This window comes from Chelonoidis abingdonii, chromosome 1, assembly GCF_003597395.2.
Source record: "Chelonoidis abingdonii isolate Lonesome George chromosome 1, CheloAbing_2.0, whole genome shotgun sequence".
Taxonomy (NCBI): Eukaryota; Metazoa; Chordata; order Testudines; family Testudinidae; genus Chelonoidis; species Chelonoidis abingdonii.
In genome coordinates this window covers 2,564,468-2,583,478 of record NC_133769.1, presented here as the reverse complement: position 1 = coordinate 2,583,478, position 19,011 = coordinate 2,564,468, and the positions used below count along the sequence as shown (strand labels likewise).

General features: G+C 49.8%; 1 protein-coding gene and 1 pseudogene across 1 annotated transcript; both read left to right on the top strand.

Moving 5' to 3' along the window:
* The first annotated feature begins 769 nt into the window (after window positions 1–769).
* Window positions 770–4,993, top strand: LOC116835055 (neo-calmodulin). Its single transcript, XM_032797510.2, has 2 exons — window positions 770–789; window positions 4,543–4,993. The coding sequence occupies exon 2, from the start codon at window positions 4,544–4,546 to the stop codon at window positions 4,991–4,993; it is 450 nt and encodes a 149-aa protein (XP_032653401.2). The 5' UTR covers window positions 770–789; window position 4,543.
* Window positions 4,994–14,110: 9,117 nt separating this feature from the next.
* LOC142047664 (calmodulin-alpha-like) lies at window positions 14,111–14,673 on the top strand (annotated as a pseudogene).
* The last annotated feature ends 4,338 nt before the right edge of the window (window positions 14,674–19,011 follow it).

Sequence of the window (19,011 nt, the reverse complement as noted above, 5' to 3'; positions counted from 1 at the left end):
TGATCTAAAATCTAAGCTCACGTCTGCAGAAAGTAGTTTTTGCCCCATTAGCACAGAGAGCAGAGCCAGCATACACACACAGCAGGCATGTGTGCAATCCTCATTTCAGTTAATGATTTGCAGGGCCCTGATTTTCTTCTTCTCTTTTGTCTTAACGTTCCGCCAGCGAAGACTTTCTGGGCCTAGCAATCCAACTGCCACCTCACCATGCTGGGAGCTGTCATCATCCCGAGCGGTGCTGCTGGCACGTGAAGGTACAGCAGAACATGTCAAGCCTTCACTCACAAGACTCAGGTTTTCAGGGAGAACTTCGGTTAGTCTGAAGTTTCCAACACTTTCTTTGGGTGGCTTTTGCAGAGACTGTCTAGATTAGGGTGACCAGACAGCAAATGTGAAAAATTGGGACCAGTGTGGGGAGTAATAGGAGCCTATATAAGAAAAAGACCCAAAATCGGGACTAACCCTAGTCTAGGTGCCCCGCTGCAGGTCAGCCACCTCTGGCAGCAACGTTTGCTCTGCACACTCGTTCACTCACTGTGCCCATTCACCTTATTCTTAAAGGGGCAGCTCGCCAACTCCCACTTCTCTTATGTAACGCTGCCGTTAACAAAAATATATAAATAAGAAGAAACAAAGATTCAAAATGATCATTAACACTGAACCCATTTTAGAAAGATCTCTTCCAGGCAGTTCCCAAATGCGGTGGTTTCATTTCTCGGCGTCCCACTGTTTCTTGAAATGGTGAGTCAGTTACAAACAGGATGTCGCTGTAATCAGTTCCTCTCGCCCGTCTCTTTCAGTGCACAAGACCAACTTTTCGTTTCAGTTTGTGCTGGATTCAGCAGCTCGCGCGTGGCGCAGACGATTGGCACAAGACTCTGATCTCGTTTTCGCTGGAGTAAATCTAGAGTGACACCATCGAGGGCGTTAAACTGCGTTTTGAACCAGTAAGAGCCAAAAGCAGCAGCAGGCCCATGATTTTGAAAATGGCTTGCAGTCATGGGCACTTTGCTATAAAAGTTGCATCTGAAGAAGTGAGGTTTTTTACCCACAAAAGGTTATGCCCAAATAAACCTCTTAGTCTTTAAGGTGCCACCGGACTCCTTGTTTTTTTTGTGGATACAGACTAACCCGGCTACCCCCTTTCTATAAATGTATGGCTGCTGAACAATGCCAGACAGTGCGCACTGGGGACTGAAGTGTGTAAGCTCCTTAGAGCAGAGTACATCAATGTAGCTGTTCAGGTGTTTTTAACCACACCTATTACCATAGGTGGGCTCAGTGCTGCAAGGCTTGCACAGAGCCCCGTTGAAATCAAACTTATAGATTCATAGATTCATAGACTCTAGGACTGGAAGGGACCTTGAGAGGTCATCGAGTCCAGTCCCCTGGCCTCATGGCAGGACCAAATACTGTCTAGACCATCCCTGATAGACGTTTATGTATCCTACTCTTAATATCTCCAGAGATGAGATTCCACCAAACCTCCCAGGCAATTTATTCCAGGGTTTAAATCACCCTGACAGTTAGGAAACTTTTTCCTAAATGTGCCAACCTTAAATCCCCTGCTGCATGTTTAAGCCGCATTGGCTTCTTGTTCTATTTTTAGAGGCTAAGGTGACACAAGTTTTTCTCCTATCCTCCTGATGATAACCGTCTTTTACGATACTGAAACTGCTATCATCGTCCCCCTCAGTCTTTCTCTTTTCCAAAACTAAAACAAACCCGATCTTTCAGCCTTACCTTCAGAGTCCTGTTCGTCAAACCTTTAATCATTCTTGTTGCTTGTCTCTGGACCCTCTCCATTCTCCACATTTTTCTTGAAATGATGGGCCCAGAGAACTGGAACATACGTCCATTGAGCCTAACCAGCGCGAGAGTAGGCGAAGAAGATTCTCGGTGTCGTGTTACAGCACACCTGGTTATGCATCCACGAATAGTTTGCTTTGTTGTTGCAACAGTATGACACACTGTGTGACTCAATTAGCTGTGGGTCCATATGGCCCCTAGATCTCTTTGCCATACTCTCCTAGACAGTCTCTCCATTCTGCGATGCGTGAAACTGATTGTTCTTTCCTAATGGAGCTTTGCATTTGTCTTTATTGAGAACTTCTATCAACTTGGCGGCATGAGCAATTCCCATGTGCGATGCCATGCCTGGGATTTGGCTGAGTCCATAGAATCACCACTTAGTGAACCTGCGAAATGCATGAGGACTAAGAGCAGTGAAAAACACACTCAGTACTTGCCTTTAGACCAACCTGTTACTGTCATGAGGCAGGAGGTTGAACTGAATGGCTGCAAGTTAATTGTGAGCTGCGGGCAGCTCCAGTCGCCGCCTTGCCTCAGTTTCCCTCCATGCTATTGGACTTTAATCACCCGATCCATTAATATTATGTTAGGGCAGGAACTGCTCACTGAAGATTGTGAGATCATTATTTATTACACCCCTCAATACATGTTTCGCACTTGGCTTTGATGTGATTTGTCGTGAAATCATGAGGCCTAATCTCATTCACCTTCACAACCCCTCTGCAGCTCTGCCAGGGAAAGGGACCCGCTCGCCAAATGAAGAAGCTGACCCTTTGGCAGATAGAGAAATCAGTGCAATAAATCCCACATGGTCCATCATCACAGCACGGAATGTTTGAACCAAGCCAGTGGGGAGTTAGGATGTCAAATCCCAACCCTGCGTGTGAAGCCCTCTTTGGCAGCATCAAAACAGGTTTGCACGCTGAACCCCCAAAGGCTAACAGCTTCTCTCATCCAAATCTGGATTTCAGGTGAACAGCCCCATCACGCACTGAAGCGCAGGATTCTTAAAACATCTTTAAACTTGAGTCATAAAGGCCCCAAGAAGCTTCCTTCCAGCAGCTTATTTAAACAGCTGCGCAGTTGTAGAGAATACCATGGGTGTTACCGCCTGGATGCCTCTAAAATTCTACGCAGGACTTCTATTATAATCTTGATTTGGCGCTGCGTTACACCTTGGCGCAAGTCGGCTGACAACGGGGGCGGCCCCTCGTGCTGAGCTGCTACAACTCTGCATGCTCTTTAGATTGGCATCACGCCATTGCGAAGTGGCAACTGTGTTCAAATCGGCTGCTACAGTCCAAACAGCAAAACCTTGTGATCACGCGTGCTGACCGGGGAAGAACCATTTGTGCAGCCTGGCGTTCTCCAGGCTCTGGAGTCACTGAGCTTTCGCTCCTTGCATTGCCACCCATGGAAACACTCCCCTCCACCAGCCCAACGTTCCCCATTATTGTCGCCGCTGCTTTCCTCTCCCAAACCTGCAGTGCCAGTGTCTGCCGGAGAAGAGAAATTGATCCCTCCTTTTGCTCAGCTGTGGCCCCTCTGTGCTAGGACTTCAAATGGGGATTGAGCACCATTGATTTCCATGGACTAAGTTTCTAAATACCTTGAGGTCTGCCGCCTGGGGACGCAGCGGCTGGGTGAGCTACAAGACTAGTAGCATACTGAATTAATATTACTGCTAACACTTCTCCTCCACAGAGCATCCTGAATCCCCTTCTAAGAGCAGCTGGGAAACTGAGTCACGACAGCAATGTGAACTTGCCCGCCGCCCACCAGCCATCCACAGCAGAGTCCCAGTCCTACCACAGCAGCTGCCCTGGAGCAACCAGCTCTGAGACCCGACAACTGTGCTCCGCGTAGAGAGTTGCTGTATCCCCGCCGTTTAAACACCAGTAGAATTACTGGTGCGTTTACATACAAGCAGCCAGGTCTATGCAGACCGCGCAGAAATCTGACCCCAGCCTGAAGAGAGGAAGAAGAGGGAGCCACTGTAACCCGTCCTTGATTCCCCATGCTGGCTCTGCGGCTAAGATCTTGGTATAAATCTTCTGATGCACCTAGCAACAGAGCGGCCATCTCTAAATCTCTACCCTAATGAGGGCATCAAAAGAACTGGCACCTTATGAACACAGATGTTTTGGAGCATGACTTCATGCTTGCCTGATCATGCATCTGACGAAGCGGATTCACCCACGAAAGCTCATGCTCCAAAACGTCTGTTAGTCTATAAGGTGCCACAGGATTCTTTGCTGCTTTTACAGATCCAGACTAACACAGCTACCCCTCTGATAGATGAGGCAGAGTCCTAGGGCACTATGCAGCTAGAGAGAGAGAGACAGGTGGCCAGACAGAGAGACGGATCATTGAAAATATTTAGTCCCTCTCTGATATTCTCCATGCTAATATCAATATGTCCCCCCATAGATACCTCTGCCCCTTCTATTAACCCCTTGTCTCCTGCAGACATGGCTGCCATAGCTCCAGCTTACAGCGTTGGGGGCTTGATCCTCCCAGTGACTTCACCCAGGCGTGGAAGCCTGCTCCAGGCTCTCAGGTGATGCAGAGGGTGTGGATGTTCTGATTTACAGTGAACAACACACGTCAGGAGGCCATTCCCTGCCTGTACCCACGCGCTGGCTGTACATGCTGAGGCAAGGCGAACCAAGCGTGCATTGCTCCAGCGAGCAGGGAGGCTGTGTGACACGGATACTTTGACGGCACAAGCATGGCTGACCAGCTGACGGAGGGGCAGATTGCAGAGTTCAAAGAAGCCTTCTCGCTCTTTGACAAGGATGGGGACGGGACCATCACCACCAGCGAGCTGGGGACCGTCATGCGGTCGCTGGGGCAGAACCCCACTGAGGCCGAGCTGCAAGACATGATCAGTGAGTTGGATGCTGACGGCAGCGGCACGGTGGACTTCCCCGAATTCCTGTCCATGATGGCAAGGAAGATGAGGGACATGGACAGCGAGGAGGAGATCCGGGAAGCCTTCCGAGTGTTCGACAGGGACAAGAACGGCTACATCAGTGCAGCGGAGCTCCGGCACGTCATGACCAACCTCGGCGAGAAGCTGACAGACGAGGAGGTGGACGAGATGATCAGAGAGGCTGACAGCAACAGCGATGGGCAAGTCAACTACGAGGAGTTTGTACGGATGATGACAGAGAAGTGAAGAACTGACTTTCCTGGTACTGTGTTCACTCATACATTTGCTTCCTTTCACTGTAACCTACCCGTCAGTGGTCCCTCCCCTCTTGCCCAAGGCCTATGCATGTCTCTGCTGCTCGGTTGGTTTCTTCCCCTGTATTCTATTACTTTATTCTAAAGGCTGACTGGGGCTTACCCTGCTTGTTAGTTAAGCCCTGTGGTTCATCTGAAATTTAGCATCTCTGGTTACAGATCTGGTTTATGCCTCTTGCAATAATTAGGTTTCCTTTAGACTAGGCGGCATCTGGCATTGGAGCCCACATGTCCAAAGGACAGTCAGCAAATGGAGCCAGATCTTTCTGGCCCTTACTCCTGTTGACATCAGTGACTATCCCTAGGAGCAGAGATTCCTTAACAGGGCTGTGGTTTTGCAGGTTCAAGTCCTTGGCAATTTGCACAGTCTTTCAAGCCAGATCCAGACCCTGCTTCTGCCTCTGGGTCCATGCAAGCAGAGCCTTACGCTGAGGCTGGACCCTGCTGACATCACCGGGGTTCCATACGGGCACAAGGGTTCACTTGCATGGATATGGATGCAGGACTGGGGCTGTCTGCTCTTTATTAGTTTTTAAAAAAAGGACCAAACTACAAATCTGTGTCTTGATCTGGAGCTTCCTCCCCCCAGAATTCTGGGCTACCTGTTGCAAGGGTTGGGTTCACACCCACTGGCACTGGCCTAAGGAGAGTTTCACTGTGATCGTAGCTGGTGTCTGTCTGTCTGAGTTTGTCTTTGTGCAGCATAGAAGTGGATTCTGCTGGGCTGGGTAGAAGAGTAAAACACGGAGGACTGATTCCATTCGAATTTGGATGCTAGACACCGGTGAACATGAGCAAAGACGAGCTTTTGGACTCTCCTAAGAGTTGCTGAGCCCAGAGCCAGCCACCTGAATTGCAAAATGAGGACTGACTGCATGAGCTTCTATGGAACTTTTCTCCAAGGAATTTGTGGCCAGCATGGGAATACACCTTAAAGAAATCTTTGTACTGCTAGCACTGCCTCTGTCTCATGACTGATGGTGCAAACCCTAAGGGAGGGGGAGATGATTGGCGAATGAGTTAGATGCTCATTTTCTTTTGGGGGTTATTTGTTTTTTAGGAAACAGGAAATTTGGCAGTTAAGGATGCACACAGTAGATAGCTACATTGGCACTGTGAGTACAATTTGGGCGACGCTGCAGTTCCCTACAGATGTCAGTTGTGGCACTGCACTGTGATCCATTCAAACGATTATCACAACAGTGGGAAGCGTAAAGCTGCTATACTGCAAAACGGGCGTCTTGTTCAGCTACCGAGTTGGCCGTTCAAACTGGGGCCCCTTTGCATTTCCAGGGCGAGAACGTCACAGTGGGATTCCCTGGGCTTTGGATCTCATGATCTAGGGTGACAGTCCATGTGCAGAACGCCCCAAAATGGCTTATAGGTCAAGTCCCACTTAAACTCACAGGCCCTGATCCTGCAAACAATTATGCACAGGCTTTACTCACAATAGGACTTTGCTAGTCAATGGGACTAGTTGTGTGATTAAAGTTAAGCCGGCGTGTAAATGTTTGCAGAGAGGGGTCGATAAGGCAAAATGGGATGTAAGTGGCACATAGGTCTCCATGGAGGCCTGGAAATTCACCCCCGGAGAACACCAGGAGTGTTGCTGTAATGCTAATTACCTGCCAAACAGCACTGACGTGCTGATAGAATCCACTGTGTTCACCTTTTTCCTGTATATGGCCGGGCTTGTCCCAGAAAAATATTTCCTTCTGTGCTGTCTGTGCTGCTTCCATTTTCTGTAGCTGATCGTTTTCAAAAGGATCAGCTTCCGGTGCAAGCTCCCCCTCAGCTAGTCCACGTGGTAGCTTTGTTTTCAAATAAAAGGATGATTATTTGCTTCCAGAGAACTTTCTGTGCTTCCTTTTCTCCACTCCCATCTAGAACCCAGAAAAAGCGTCGATTGCATGGTACTAAGGATGGGCTCAAGCTGCAAACTTCAAGGCTGGAGCTTGGTTACCAATAGCCCAATGTTCCAGAGTGCTTGGGGTAGGCCCTTTGGCCTGAGGGAAGGTGCATAGGGCTGGCAGCCAGGAGCTAGATTTGCCTGAGACTTCTTTATTTCTACCAGTTCAGTGTGGGTGTAAAATGCTACCAAAGCAGGATTTGCTGATGCAAATGACTACACATGGGGCAAGGCAACAGTGATTCAGATCCCAGGAGTTCTTATGCTCACCTCCTCCACACTCTCTAACTAGATAGCAATGCATCTGCTGAACGATGCCCCATGGGCTGATTCCCCCCACCGCAAACACTGAGGGGGTTCAAAATCCATATTTGTGTTTGGCAAACGGCCCCTCTCTTCATAATGAACCCAACCAAACGCCAAAGGTCCGCTAACTTCAGGGCATTTGAAATCCAGATGCAGCTCTGGAGTTGGCATCCAGGTTCCATCCCCACCTTAGAACCGGGGGTTTGGGTTGGGAGCAACCCTATATAAAACAGAAAGAGGAAAACTAGGGATGGAAGGTTTGATGAGTTCTTCACAACAGGCTGGTGCACAGTTCCAGTTAACGGGGCGGAATTCAGGGCACAGAATCATAGAAATGTGAGATGAGAAGGGACCTTGAGAGGTCATCTAGTCCAGCCACTTGTGCTGAGGCAGGACCATGTAAACCTAGATCATCCCTGAGAGGTATTTGTCCAGCCAGGCTGTCCTTCAACACCTCCAGTGATGGGGACTCCACAGCCTCCTTTGGACACCTGTTCCAGAACTTAACTATCCTTGCAGTTACAAAGCTTTTCCTACTATCTAACCTAACTCTTCCTTGCTGCAGATTAAGTCCAGTTCGTCTTGGCCTACCTTGAATGGACATGAAGAACAATTCTCCGTTTTAAGAACCCTTCACATATTTGTTATCAAGGCCTCACCTCAGTCTTCTTTTCTCAGGGCTAAACATGCTCCGTTTTTTTAGCCTTTCCTCACAGCTCAGGTTTGCTAAACTGTTTATCATTTTCGGCGCTCTCCTCTGGACTCTCTCCAGTTTGTCCACATTTTTCCTGAAGTGTGACACCCAGAACCAGGGGCTGCAGAGCCTTCCGAAAAGAAGGTGGGCCAGGGGCCCTGTTCCCTCCATGGCTGTTCCTCAACCCTCCTTTCCCCCCCGAAAAGTCCCCCCTCAGCCAAGCCAGTAGCCGGAGCCTTCCACCTTCCCAAGGTGGGGGACCCAAGAACAGCCCTTGGCCCATGTCCCCCTCCTCCCAGGTTCCCCCACCCAGAACAGGCGGAGAGTCCACTGCTCACGCAACTCTTAACCTGACCCAGCTCCAGCCAGGGGGTGGGGCCTTGGGGCCTTGCTGACCTGGCTGGGGTGCAGGGCTTCAGGGAGAAGAGGAGGGGCAGAGGGCAGAGCCCAAGGTGAAAAGTGGATGGGCCAGGCCCATCCACTTTTAAAAAATGGGAGGGCCATGGCTTCCTGGTCCCTCTGTTCTGGCACCACTGCCCAGAACTGGACACAGTACTGCAGCTGGACCTCGCTAGCGCAGAGTAAAGTGTGACAATCACCTCCTGTGTCTTACAGATCATACGCCTGTTAACACGCCCGAAAACTACACTAGTCTTTATCCAAACTGTGTCCTGTTGTTGACTCATATTCAGTCAGTGAGCCACTATAACCCTCAGATCCTGTTCAGCAGTAGTATTGCCTAACCTGTCAGGAGCGGCGCCAGGGTTTTTGGCGCCCTAGGCGGGGGTCCTTCCATGCTCCCGGTCTCCGGTCTCTGGGGCACTTCAGCAGCGGGTCCGGGAGCGAGTGAAGGACCCGCCGCAGAATTGCCACCTAAGACCCGGAGCGCGGAAGGACCCCCCGCCACCGAATTGCCGCCGGGGGGCCGCAAAATGCCATCCTCCCAAATCCTGGAGGGTCGCCTAAATGGAAGTGCCGGCCCTGTAGGCGGTGATTCCCTACACTGTGTTTGTGCATATGTTTTCCTTCCTAAATGTGGTACTTTGCACTAGTCGGACCAGGTCTGCAATTTGTCACACTCGTTTTGAATTCTAAGCCTGTCCTCCAAAGGACTTGCAACCCCTCCCAGCTCGGTGTTGTCCACAGATTTTGGAAGCCTACTCTGCTCTCTAGTAAACAAGTCTTTAATGAAAATGTTACATAGCATCGGGTCCAAGACAGACCCTTGCAGGTATGCCCTCTGAGTGTGACAGCAAACCATTTACAGCTAGTCATTGAGTATGGGCTTTCAGCTGGTTATGCACCCACCTTATAGCAATTTAATCTAGATCACATTTCCCTTGTTTGCTTATGTGAATTCATGTGGGATTGGGTCAAAATTCGGACTAAAATCAATATAACAACATAAAAATAGCCATACTGGGTCAGACCAAAGGTCCATCTACCCCAGTATTAGTGGCCAATGCCAGGTGCCTCAGATGGAATGAACAGAACAAGTAATCATCAAGTGATCCTTTCCCTGTTGCTCATTCCCAGCTTCTGGCAAACAGAGGCTAGGGACGCCATTCCTGCCCATCCTGGCTAATAGCCATTGATGGACCTACCCTCCATGAATTTATCTAGTTCTTTTTTGCACCCCGTTGAAGTCTTGGCTTTCACAACATCCTTTGGCAAGGAGTTCCACAGTTTGACAGTGCAGCCATCCTGTCTACTGCTCCCCCCTGCCCATCCCCGAGGCCTGAAAGCTGAAACGATCCCATGGAGGGAGCAGGCAAAGGTGAGGGAACAGCCTGATGGCGATGCCATTCTGGTGAAGACCATTTGTGTCATTTTGCTGATGGATACCAGGAGCTCTGATTAGGAGGCAAAAGGCAGATTGCAGCTAATCCGGTTTTGTGGTTAGGACACTGGCAGGAGATGCAAATTCAAGTGCTGGCTGCTGTACACAGGGGCTCTGGAGCAATTCTGAGAGTGCGAGGACTGGACGTCATTGACCATAACTGTACAGCATGCAGTTGATATTAGTACTTCAAGCCAGGGGGCACCACACCAAACGTAACCTTTACAAGGGCTTGTCCAGGATCTCTCACAGCCCAAGCGAGAATCACGGTCCTAGCCCAAACAAGCCACTTTCTAGCTGTACAAGCTGGAGGGGCCCTGCTGCACCCATGGTTCCAGTGCCACCTGTCTAACACACTTCCTGTGAGGCTTTGCACCGGCCATTGAGGAGCAGCTTTTCAAATTCTCATGGTTGCGCTTGGAGCCCATTTTTCCAAAGAGCTCAGCTCCCAGCATGCTGGCTGGACGCTTTTGAAAACCTGGTCCTCACTCGCTCTGTGCCTCGGTTTCCCCCTCCGAAAGGGAAGGCTAATTATAGCAGACAGCCTCACAAGCAGGGTTAGGGCAACTTCATTCTTGTTTCCAAAGCATGCTGACGCCTTCAGCGGAAAGAAACTATTGTTCTAATTATTGTTACCACTCCCCACAGGCTAACAAGGGCAAACAACACTAGTCAGTAACGGGTCTGGGAGAGGAATAAGATCGTTGAGAACAATTCCTTTTCAAGATGTTCCAAGCAGCTCATCTTCTCCTGTCCTCCTTACTTGTAGAAGACAAAATAAAACCAATACTGATCATTTCAATTAATACGGCCCCCAGGCACCCTGCAGAACTAACTGGAAAAAGACAGCCATGCACAAAGGCATCACCCTTTTAACAGCCCTGGGAGGATCCAGTGACTTCAAACAACATGAAACTGGCAAACAACAAAAGCAAAATGCAGCAGCATGCCTGGCTGTGTGGCGAATCCCTGGATGCGCCTCCCAGGTACTCTATGCAGCTGGATGTGGGAGACAGAGGCAGAGTGGAACAGCGCCAGATGTCCATGTGGGTCCAGGTACTGAGGTAGAACTGAGCGGCATGGGGTGGCTGGGAAGGAATGCAGTGGGAGGCAGGCTTTACAGCTCCTCCAGGATGAAATTCTGCCTGTGAAAGGGCCAGCACAGAGTCTATGCATCGTGGGACTTAAGAACTGAGCTAGCCTTGTAGTGGGCCACTGGGCCAGTTCTCCTTAAAGCCTAAGGAGGGATATGATAGAGGTCTATAAAATCCTGAGTGGTGTGGAGAATAATATAAGAACTAGGGCCACCAAATGAAATTAATGGGCAGCAGGTTTAAAACAAATAAAAGGAAGTTCTTCTTCATGCAGCACACAGTCAACCTGTGGAACTCCTTGCCTGAGGAGGTTGTGAAGGCTGGGACTATAACAGCGTTTAAAAGAGAACTGGATAAATTCATGGAGGTTAAGTCCATTAATGGCCATTAGCCAGGCTGAGTAAGGAATGGTGTCCCTACTCTCTGTTTGTCAGAGGGTGGAGATGGGTGGCAGGAGAGAGATCACTTATGTCTGTCCAGCGCCTTTTGAAGTCCTTGAAATGATTCCCATTGACTTCACTGGGAGCTGGAGCAGCAGCATTCTCCCCTGGCTTGGGAAGGCAGCAGACCATAGAATATAAACTAAGGGGTCTTCTGTATGGACCGATAGTTAGCGCGCGGCACACTGGAGTGTAAATCCACAGCGCACCAGCCTGCTGCGCGCTAACTGACCGCCTATCAAGAGTAGTTCCAAAAGTCTAAATGCCCGTGGCACGTCACAGTCAGTGCTAGCAAGGGTTGTTCAAGGGTCTCATGAATTCAGTCTCAGACCCAGGAAGATCTTGGTGGAAAATACTTTACCAATGTAATTAAGATCCTGATGAGAGAATGCTGGGAAATGCAACAGACCAAGGGGTGGCATCCAAATGTCTTGCACAGAGGACTCGAATGGAGACCCTCCACTGCACAGAGCCTTTGCCGGCCAGTGGCACGGGAGCGAGCTGCACCCTGTAGGAATATCAGTGTAGAGACACCTCCAAGCCTGGGTCTGGAATCAGACCCCGGATCTGTTCTTCAGTGCTGACCAAGAGGACACGTTGGCTTTGGTGCTGCCTGGTCCGTTGTGCACAAAGGCCTGAGTAGCACAGCTCAGATGGGGAGCTGGCACACGGGTAAGGAGAAAAGGGAGCACAGTTTTCTCAAAAGACCCAGAGCCAGCTGCTATTCACCGTGTCCTGGGCTTGGACAACATCTAGTGCAGTAAGGCTGCCATGTGCTACCACAACACGAATAGGAACTAAAAATAACAATCACTAGAGAGTCGCATGCTTTGTTGCTTCTGCTGGCTGAGCCCATTGCACACACCAGAAGCTGTTTGCCTCTCTGCGTTCCCCACCCCCTGGGTGCCCCCTCTCATTCCTCTCTATTTCAGGGACTCCCTGCAGCCCCTCCACCCCTGTTCCTCAGACCTCTCCCGCCCCATTCTGCCTCTGTGTGCTCTCATTCTCCCCTTTCTGGCTACGATCCCCATGAGGCCTTCCTTTCATGCCTCCACATTTCCCCCTGCCACCCCATATCAGGACCCACTCTTATCTCCCCTCTGCAGGAGTTCTGTATGACACACACACAGCAATTCCCTGCCATGCTAGGGGCTCTGTAAGCCCCTCAGGCCCCTGTTACTCTCCCATTTCCCCTTCCCCCTATGCCAGGGTCCCTTACTCTGCCCTTTTCCCATGCCAGGGGTTCTGTGTGCACACCTCTTGTGTTCTTTCTTTCCTTTCAGCATACCAACGTTTGACTCTCCAGTGGGCGTATGGGCAGAGCTGAGATGGGATGTTGCTGGGTAGAAAGGTGTTAACGGCCACCATTAACTAGCTCCTTGATCTAGACAATGACAGAGGTGGCTGAAGCTGCTAGCTCTGCTAACCAGATCCTGGGGGCTCCATGTGTCCCCCATTTCTCCCTTCCTGCTTTCCCCCGACGTTCACCCAAATCCAAAAGTTTCCTTCCCCCGATGGCTAGGACAGTCCTTGAAATTTTGCAGTCAATTGGAGGCATTGTTCAAAAGGTGTCATGTCCGACGGTCCAGACAGACAGTGAAATGCCATGGGGCGAGAGTCAGGGGAACTGACCCGAATAGCTAGGGAAGAATAAACTGGCCACACTGAGAGCTATCTGGGAACAGCTCTGTCAAGTTACATTCACACCTTGCCTTATTCTGGATAACTTCTCCCTGTAGACAAACCCTTAGGCATCACAAGCTTGGCCAACAATAACACACAGACTCTCTTAGTACAGCTCTGTTCCCTCACAGGGATCTGCCTTAATGGCTTGACTGTCCGCTCCCTGGCCTGACTGCCCCCATGCCCACTAGCTGCTTGGTGTAGCAGACAGCGGTGCCTGACTGCCTTGTGAAGCCGGTGCTTGTCCAAGGCAATCGGCCTTGCAGTGACATGTCCCACGGTACTCTGAGTGCTCCAGCTCCAGTGAGAATAACCCTCCACTCACTCTCAAAGGAAAGAGATGGTGTAAGAAGCACACCTTCTGGGTGTGGTGCTCTGTCCCCTCCACGGCAGCCCAGAGGATTCAGGGGGCCTGGGGTCTTTGCGTACCGAATTGCCGCCAAAGACCCGGCACTTCGGCGGTAGGTCCCGGGGCAGAAGGACCCCCCAACGCCAAATTGCCACCAAAGACCCAGAGCGGAAGAAGTTCTGGGGGCCCAGACCTCGTGAGAGTTTTCTGGGGCCTCAGAGCAAATGAAGGACCCTGCTCCAGGGGCCCCGAAAAACTCTTGTGGGGGCCCCTGTGGGGCCTGGGGCAAAGTGCCCCACTCGCCCCCCCCCCCGGCAGCCCTGGTCCCCTCTAGTGGCACCAAGACCACATTGAGATGGATGAGTCTGCTACAGCCTTAGCTAAGGGGCAGATGGCTTATGCATTTAGCTCTAGAGGTCCCAGCTTCAATCGCACCTGCCGACGACTGGGGTCTGTCGGTGTTACACTTGCAAGGGTGTGTGTGGTGTCAGTGAAAGCTGAGCTGACCAGGCTGGAATACAGACAGAGGGAAATCTGGATCCTGTCTTGCCTTCTAACAGCCACTGAGTGTGCAGGGGGCAGAGCTTTACTGTAAGCAATGGCTAAGGAGAAAGGCCTGAGCCATTTTTGACCGTTGGCACTGTGAGCACTCGTGTTTGCCTTTCTCTCATGCACGCACACGTCCTGTTCCAGCTTTCTTGGTTCCTGCCTGGACAGGATCCGGCACTTACATAATGAAGAGGGTGTGGACGGTCTCATTTCTCTCCATGACTCAATGTGCACTGATGAAAAAAGCTCTCTCTCTCTCCAAGCCATTGTTTCATCCCTGGGCAAGGGAGTCACAGGAGACTTCCTCACAGCTGACTGAGGAGCAGATCGCAGAGTTTGAAGAAGGCTTCTCACTCTTTGACAAGGACAGGGAAGGGACCATCACCACCGGTGAGCTGGGAGCATCATGCTGTCACTGGGGCAGAACTCCACTGAGGCCAAGCTGCAAGACATAATCGGCGGGTTGGACCTCGATGGCAGCGGCACAATTGACTTCCCCGAATTCTTGTCCATGATGGTGAGGAAGATGAGGGACACGGACAGCGAGGAGAAGATCTGGGAAGCCTTCCGTGTGTTTGACGAGGACAGGAATGGCTACATCAGTGTGGCGTAGTGCCGGCAAATCATGACCAACCTTGGCAAGAAGCTGACGGTCAAGGAGGTGGACGAGATGATCAAGGAGGCCGATGCAGATCGCGACGGGCGAGTCAACTACGAGGTGTTTGTGAGGATGATGGCCTCAGTGTGAAGTTGTTTCCTACTGAACATGTTCAATTTCTGGTGCAGGAATCATAGCTTGGCTCTAGCTTGCCCGCAGAAGCCAAAGGACTGTGGATGCACAGACACTTGAACTCCAGCATATATATTTCCTCTGTGTGTGGGAAGCTGTCTAAATCCAAGGGAGGCACAGTCAAGGTGGGGGGAGCCCAGGCTCTAGTCCTATCTCTGCCACTAGTTAACTGGGTAGCCTTTGAGTTTCTTCACCTCTTCATGGTGCTTTGCTTTTGCCCCCTGTAGAAAGAGGAGATTACTGTGTACCCACCTCTGTTAGGTGGCTGTGAGAACCTGAAATGGAAGATCTATATGTGCAATTATTATAGGTCTTTTCCTCCCTTTGTCTTACGATCCCTGCCTTTGCAGACATTGCTTGTGTTTTATGCTGGCTCTTGTCTCTAAAGTTAACTGGGGTGGGGAGCGGTCTGGTTCAGGCCTAGCCACATGTACAGCTAACTCAACGGTGGATTTCAACTCCATCAAAGTCAGCTGTCTGAGAGGACTCAACAGGCACCCAGATACCATGGCGATGAGTGCAGCAGAGTAATCCGAATGGCATTGTGAGATTAGGAGGTGCATGAATGCCAGGCAGTGTGTGTCCCATCTCTGCGTTTTGGCTGGCTGGAAAAGCTATTGTTTGTAAGTAGGGGGGCAGATAGACTTCAAATGTTGGCTTTGGTAATAGCTGGAGATCCCTCCCGAGACTATTTCCTGGCTGAAAGTCTCAACTAGGGTTTGAGCTTTCATGGGAACTCTCTCTGGGGTCAGATACGTCCCCTAAAGAAAGCTATGAAGGGGGCGTGAGCCCTTCCTCTGATTCCTGATGCGGCGTGGATCTCTAGGGAGTGGGAATGGAGGAGGAATAAGGCAAAGGTTGAGGATTTAGGGCTGATCTACACGTGGGGGGGGGGTGTTGATATAAGATACGCAACTTCAGCTACGAGAATAGCACAGCTGAAGTCGACGTATCTTATTTTGACTCACCTCCCGTCCTCACGGTGCAGGATCGATGGCCGCAGCTCCGCCCATTGACTCCGCTACCGCCACTCGCGCTGGTGGAGTTCTGGAGTCCACGGGAGCGCGTTCGGGGATTGATATATCACGTCTAGACAAGACACGATATATCGATCCCCAATAAATCGATTGCTACCCGCCGATCCGGCAGGTAGTCTGGATGTACCCTTATTTCTCATGGACACTACTTTAAATCCAGAGTTGCTCCACTAAACTCACTCCGGTATGCCAGTAGAAGAAAGCTCACAGAATGACTCTCCCCCCACCCCTTTTTTCCCCCTTCTTGTTTTGTTTGATCACTTTGGGTCAAATTCTGCTCTTAGTTACACCAATTAAAACCCAGACAAATTCCACTGACGCAAATAAATTTACACTGGTGTAGCTGAGAGTGGAACTGGGCTTTTTATGGGGCATGGAAAGTTTTTTACACACAGCACGGGCAAAACATGCAGATAAATCAATCTCTGGTACATATATGGGTACAAAATAGTCCTTTACTTCAGGATCTTTGCAGCTGGCTCCATTCTGTTGACTTGGCAGGCCATGTTCCCATAAATATTGCGCAACAATGCAAAAGTTAAAGTCAGACATTTGCCAAACAGGTGTAATCCTCCTCCCCAATCTTGGTACAATTTTTAAATCTCCTACCAGAAAACATTTCCTTCTGTTGTTCCTGAGCCACTGACAAATCAGCTGAGATGTTTAGCGTCAAAGGAATCTGCTTAGGGCACAGTTGGCCTCAAATTCATTCCAAATTATAGCCTCATTTCAATAAATAATTCTTTTCCCTTCTCTCCTGCATCCCCCTTTTAATCGTCTGTTTTATTCCCCACCTGCTTGCAATCAGAAAATGACATAAAAGGAAAGGCTGAAAGCTAGGGCTGGCTGGAAACTAGGGTTTGAGAGCAAAGACACGGGTCAAGATGTCCAAAACCGGGTAAAGTTAACTTCTTAAATGCTCATTTAGGTGTCTAAATAAGTAGCCTGATTTTCTGTGGTGCTGGATATTGAAGTCACTAGAAGCTGTTGGAAGCTCAGCATTTTCGAAAACCAGGCCACTTATTTAGCCGCCTAGATGTGGAAGTAAATGGGAGTTAGGTGCCTAAATGCCTTTGAGGATCCGGGCCTTGGAGCCTCACTTTAGACAGCCATTTTGGAAAATCTTGGTCACAGGCCTGCATGCTGGTTCCATTGCAATCAGTGGGGGTTGACAGCATAGGAGAATTTACCCCAACGAAACCAGCCTAAGCAGAGTATGATCTGAGCAAGAGGAAATAAGCACAGGTGTGGGGCCAAGTAGTACAAAGGAAGAAAAGGGTTGTCCTAAGGCATGGAGAGAATCACGCAGCAGCCTTTAACCAGTGTTTGTCAGAGGGAATGGGAAAGAGCTGATTTTAGGCCTATAAATGTTTAAATGGATACAATGCTGCCAGCTCTCACAATGTTGTCACAAGTCTCACCCAGTTTGGTGGAAGCAGCAAAGAATCCTTATAGGCTAACAGACGTTTTGGAGCATGAACTTTCGTGCATGCATCTGACGAAGTGAGTATTCACCCACAAAAGCTCATGCTCCAAAACGTCTGTTAGTCTATAAGGTGCCACAGGACTCTTTGCTGCTTTTACAGATCCAGACTAACACGGCTACCCCTCTGATATTGGACACCAGTTTGGTGGATTTCTTAAAGCTCCAGCTCTGGAGTCATGTGACTACATGACAATCCCGCATTCTGTTTATATATGTGTGTGTGTATATATTATATATATATCTCCTCACAATGCACAGAGGTTTCCACCCCAAGTCCAACACCCAGAGACTGTGTATACCAGCCGGAAGAAGGCGGGCGGGGCTTGGTGAGCGTCAAAGCCCTGTCCTGGATGAAACCCGGAACATCCAGAGATACATCAGTAAGATGGCCCCAAAGATGAGTTGCGAGAGAATGCCTGAGGCAGCAGCAGACATGGAGGAAGACCAGCAGAAGAAGTGCCATGGCATGACAAGACCCTGCATGGGATGTACCATCAACAGATAGCTGAGGTGGCTGACATGAGAATCCTACCAGCGGCTGGAAAGGGCTGGACTAAAAGACAGCACTGAGGCACTGTCATAGCAGCACAGGAACAGGCACTGAGCACCAGATCCATTGAAGCAGGGGTCTACCACACTAGAGAGGACCCAAGGTGCGACTGTGCAGAGAGGCCTCAGAGACAGTCCAACACATAGTGGCAGGATGTAAAATGCAGGCAGGAACAGCATATACTGAACAGCACAACCAAGTGGCTGCATTGTGTACAGGAACATCTGCACAGCGTATGGGCTAGACCCTCCCAAGACCACATGGGAGATTCCAAGAAGGTTGTGGAGAATAGCAGGGCTAAGATTCTGTGGGACTCCCAGATCCAGACGGACAGGCAGGTACTGGCCAATCACTCAGACTTCGTGGTAATAGACAAGGAGAGAGACAGCGGTAGTGATAGATATAGCAGTGCCAAGTGACAGCAACATCAGGAAGAAGGAATATGAGAAGCTGGGAAGTACCAGGGCCTGAAAGAGAACGTAAGAGGATGGGAAAGTGAAGGCCAAAGTGGTCCCAGTGGTGGTAGGAGCACTCGGGGCTGTGACTCCTAAGCTGGGTGAGTGCTCAACAGATCCCAGGAACAACATCAGAGCTCATCTGTCCAGAAGAGTGCAGTGCTAGGAACAGCTAAGATACTGTGCAGAACCCTCAAACTCCCAGGCCTCTGGTAGAGGACCCGAGGTTGAGGAAGATACATACCACCCATAGGGGTGAGAGGGGAATTTTTTATTCTAGCCCTTTTGGTTGCAGAGAAAATCTTGAAAATGTGACCGGAGTGACCCTCAAAGATTCCAGAAACAGAAGGCAAATAACAAGAACGCCACATTTGTTGTGAACTCTCATGATTTTTAAGCTAATCGCTTGAGTATGGGGGCATGACTCATGATTTTTGAGCACTTTAGATAGATAGATAGATAGATAGTATAATTTTTGTTTCAAGACCCAAAACAATGCAAATCTCACCTGGTATGAGCTTTGGTTACAAACTGGAAACTTCAATCCAGGTTCGCTTGTGCAATAACCTTGGCCCCATTTTCAAGCCAACTCGAGTTAATTGTTTGTCACTGAAAATAGGTGACACACCTAGGCACTCTGGAGTGACGTCTCCTGGAATTTGAGAGGATTGCTGAATTCAGGGAGAGGCTGCTGTTGTTTTAATCTCAATAGCCTGTGTGAACTCTGGGACTTGCCAGTGCTCCCAGGTTCATCTCTCTTCATCTCAG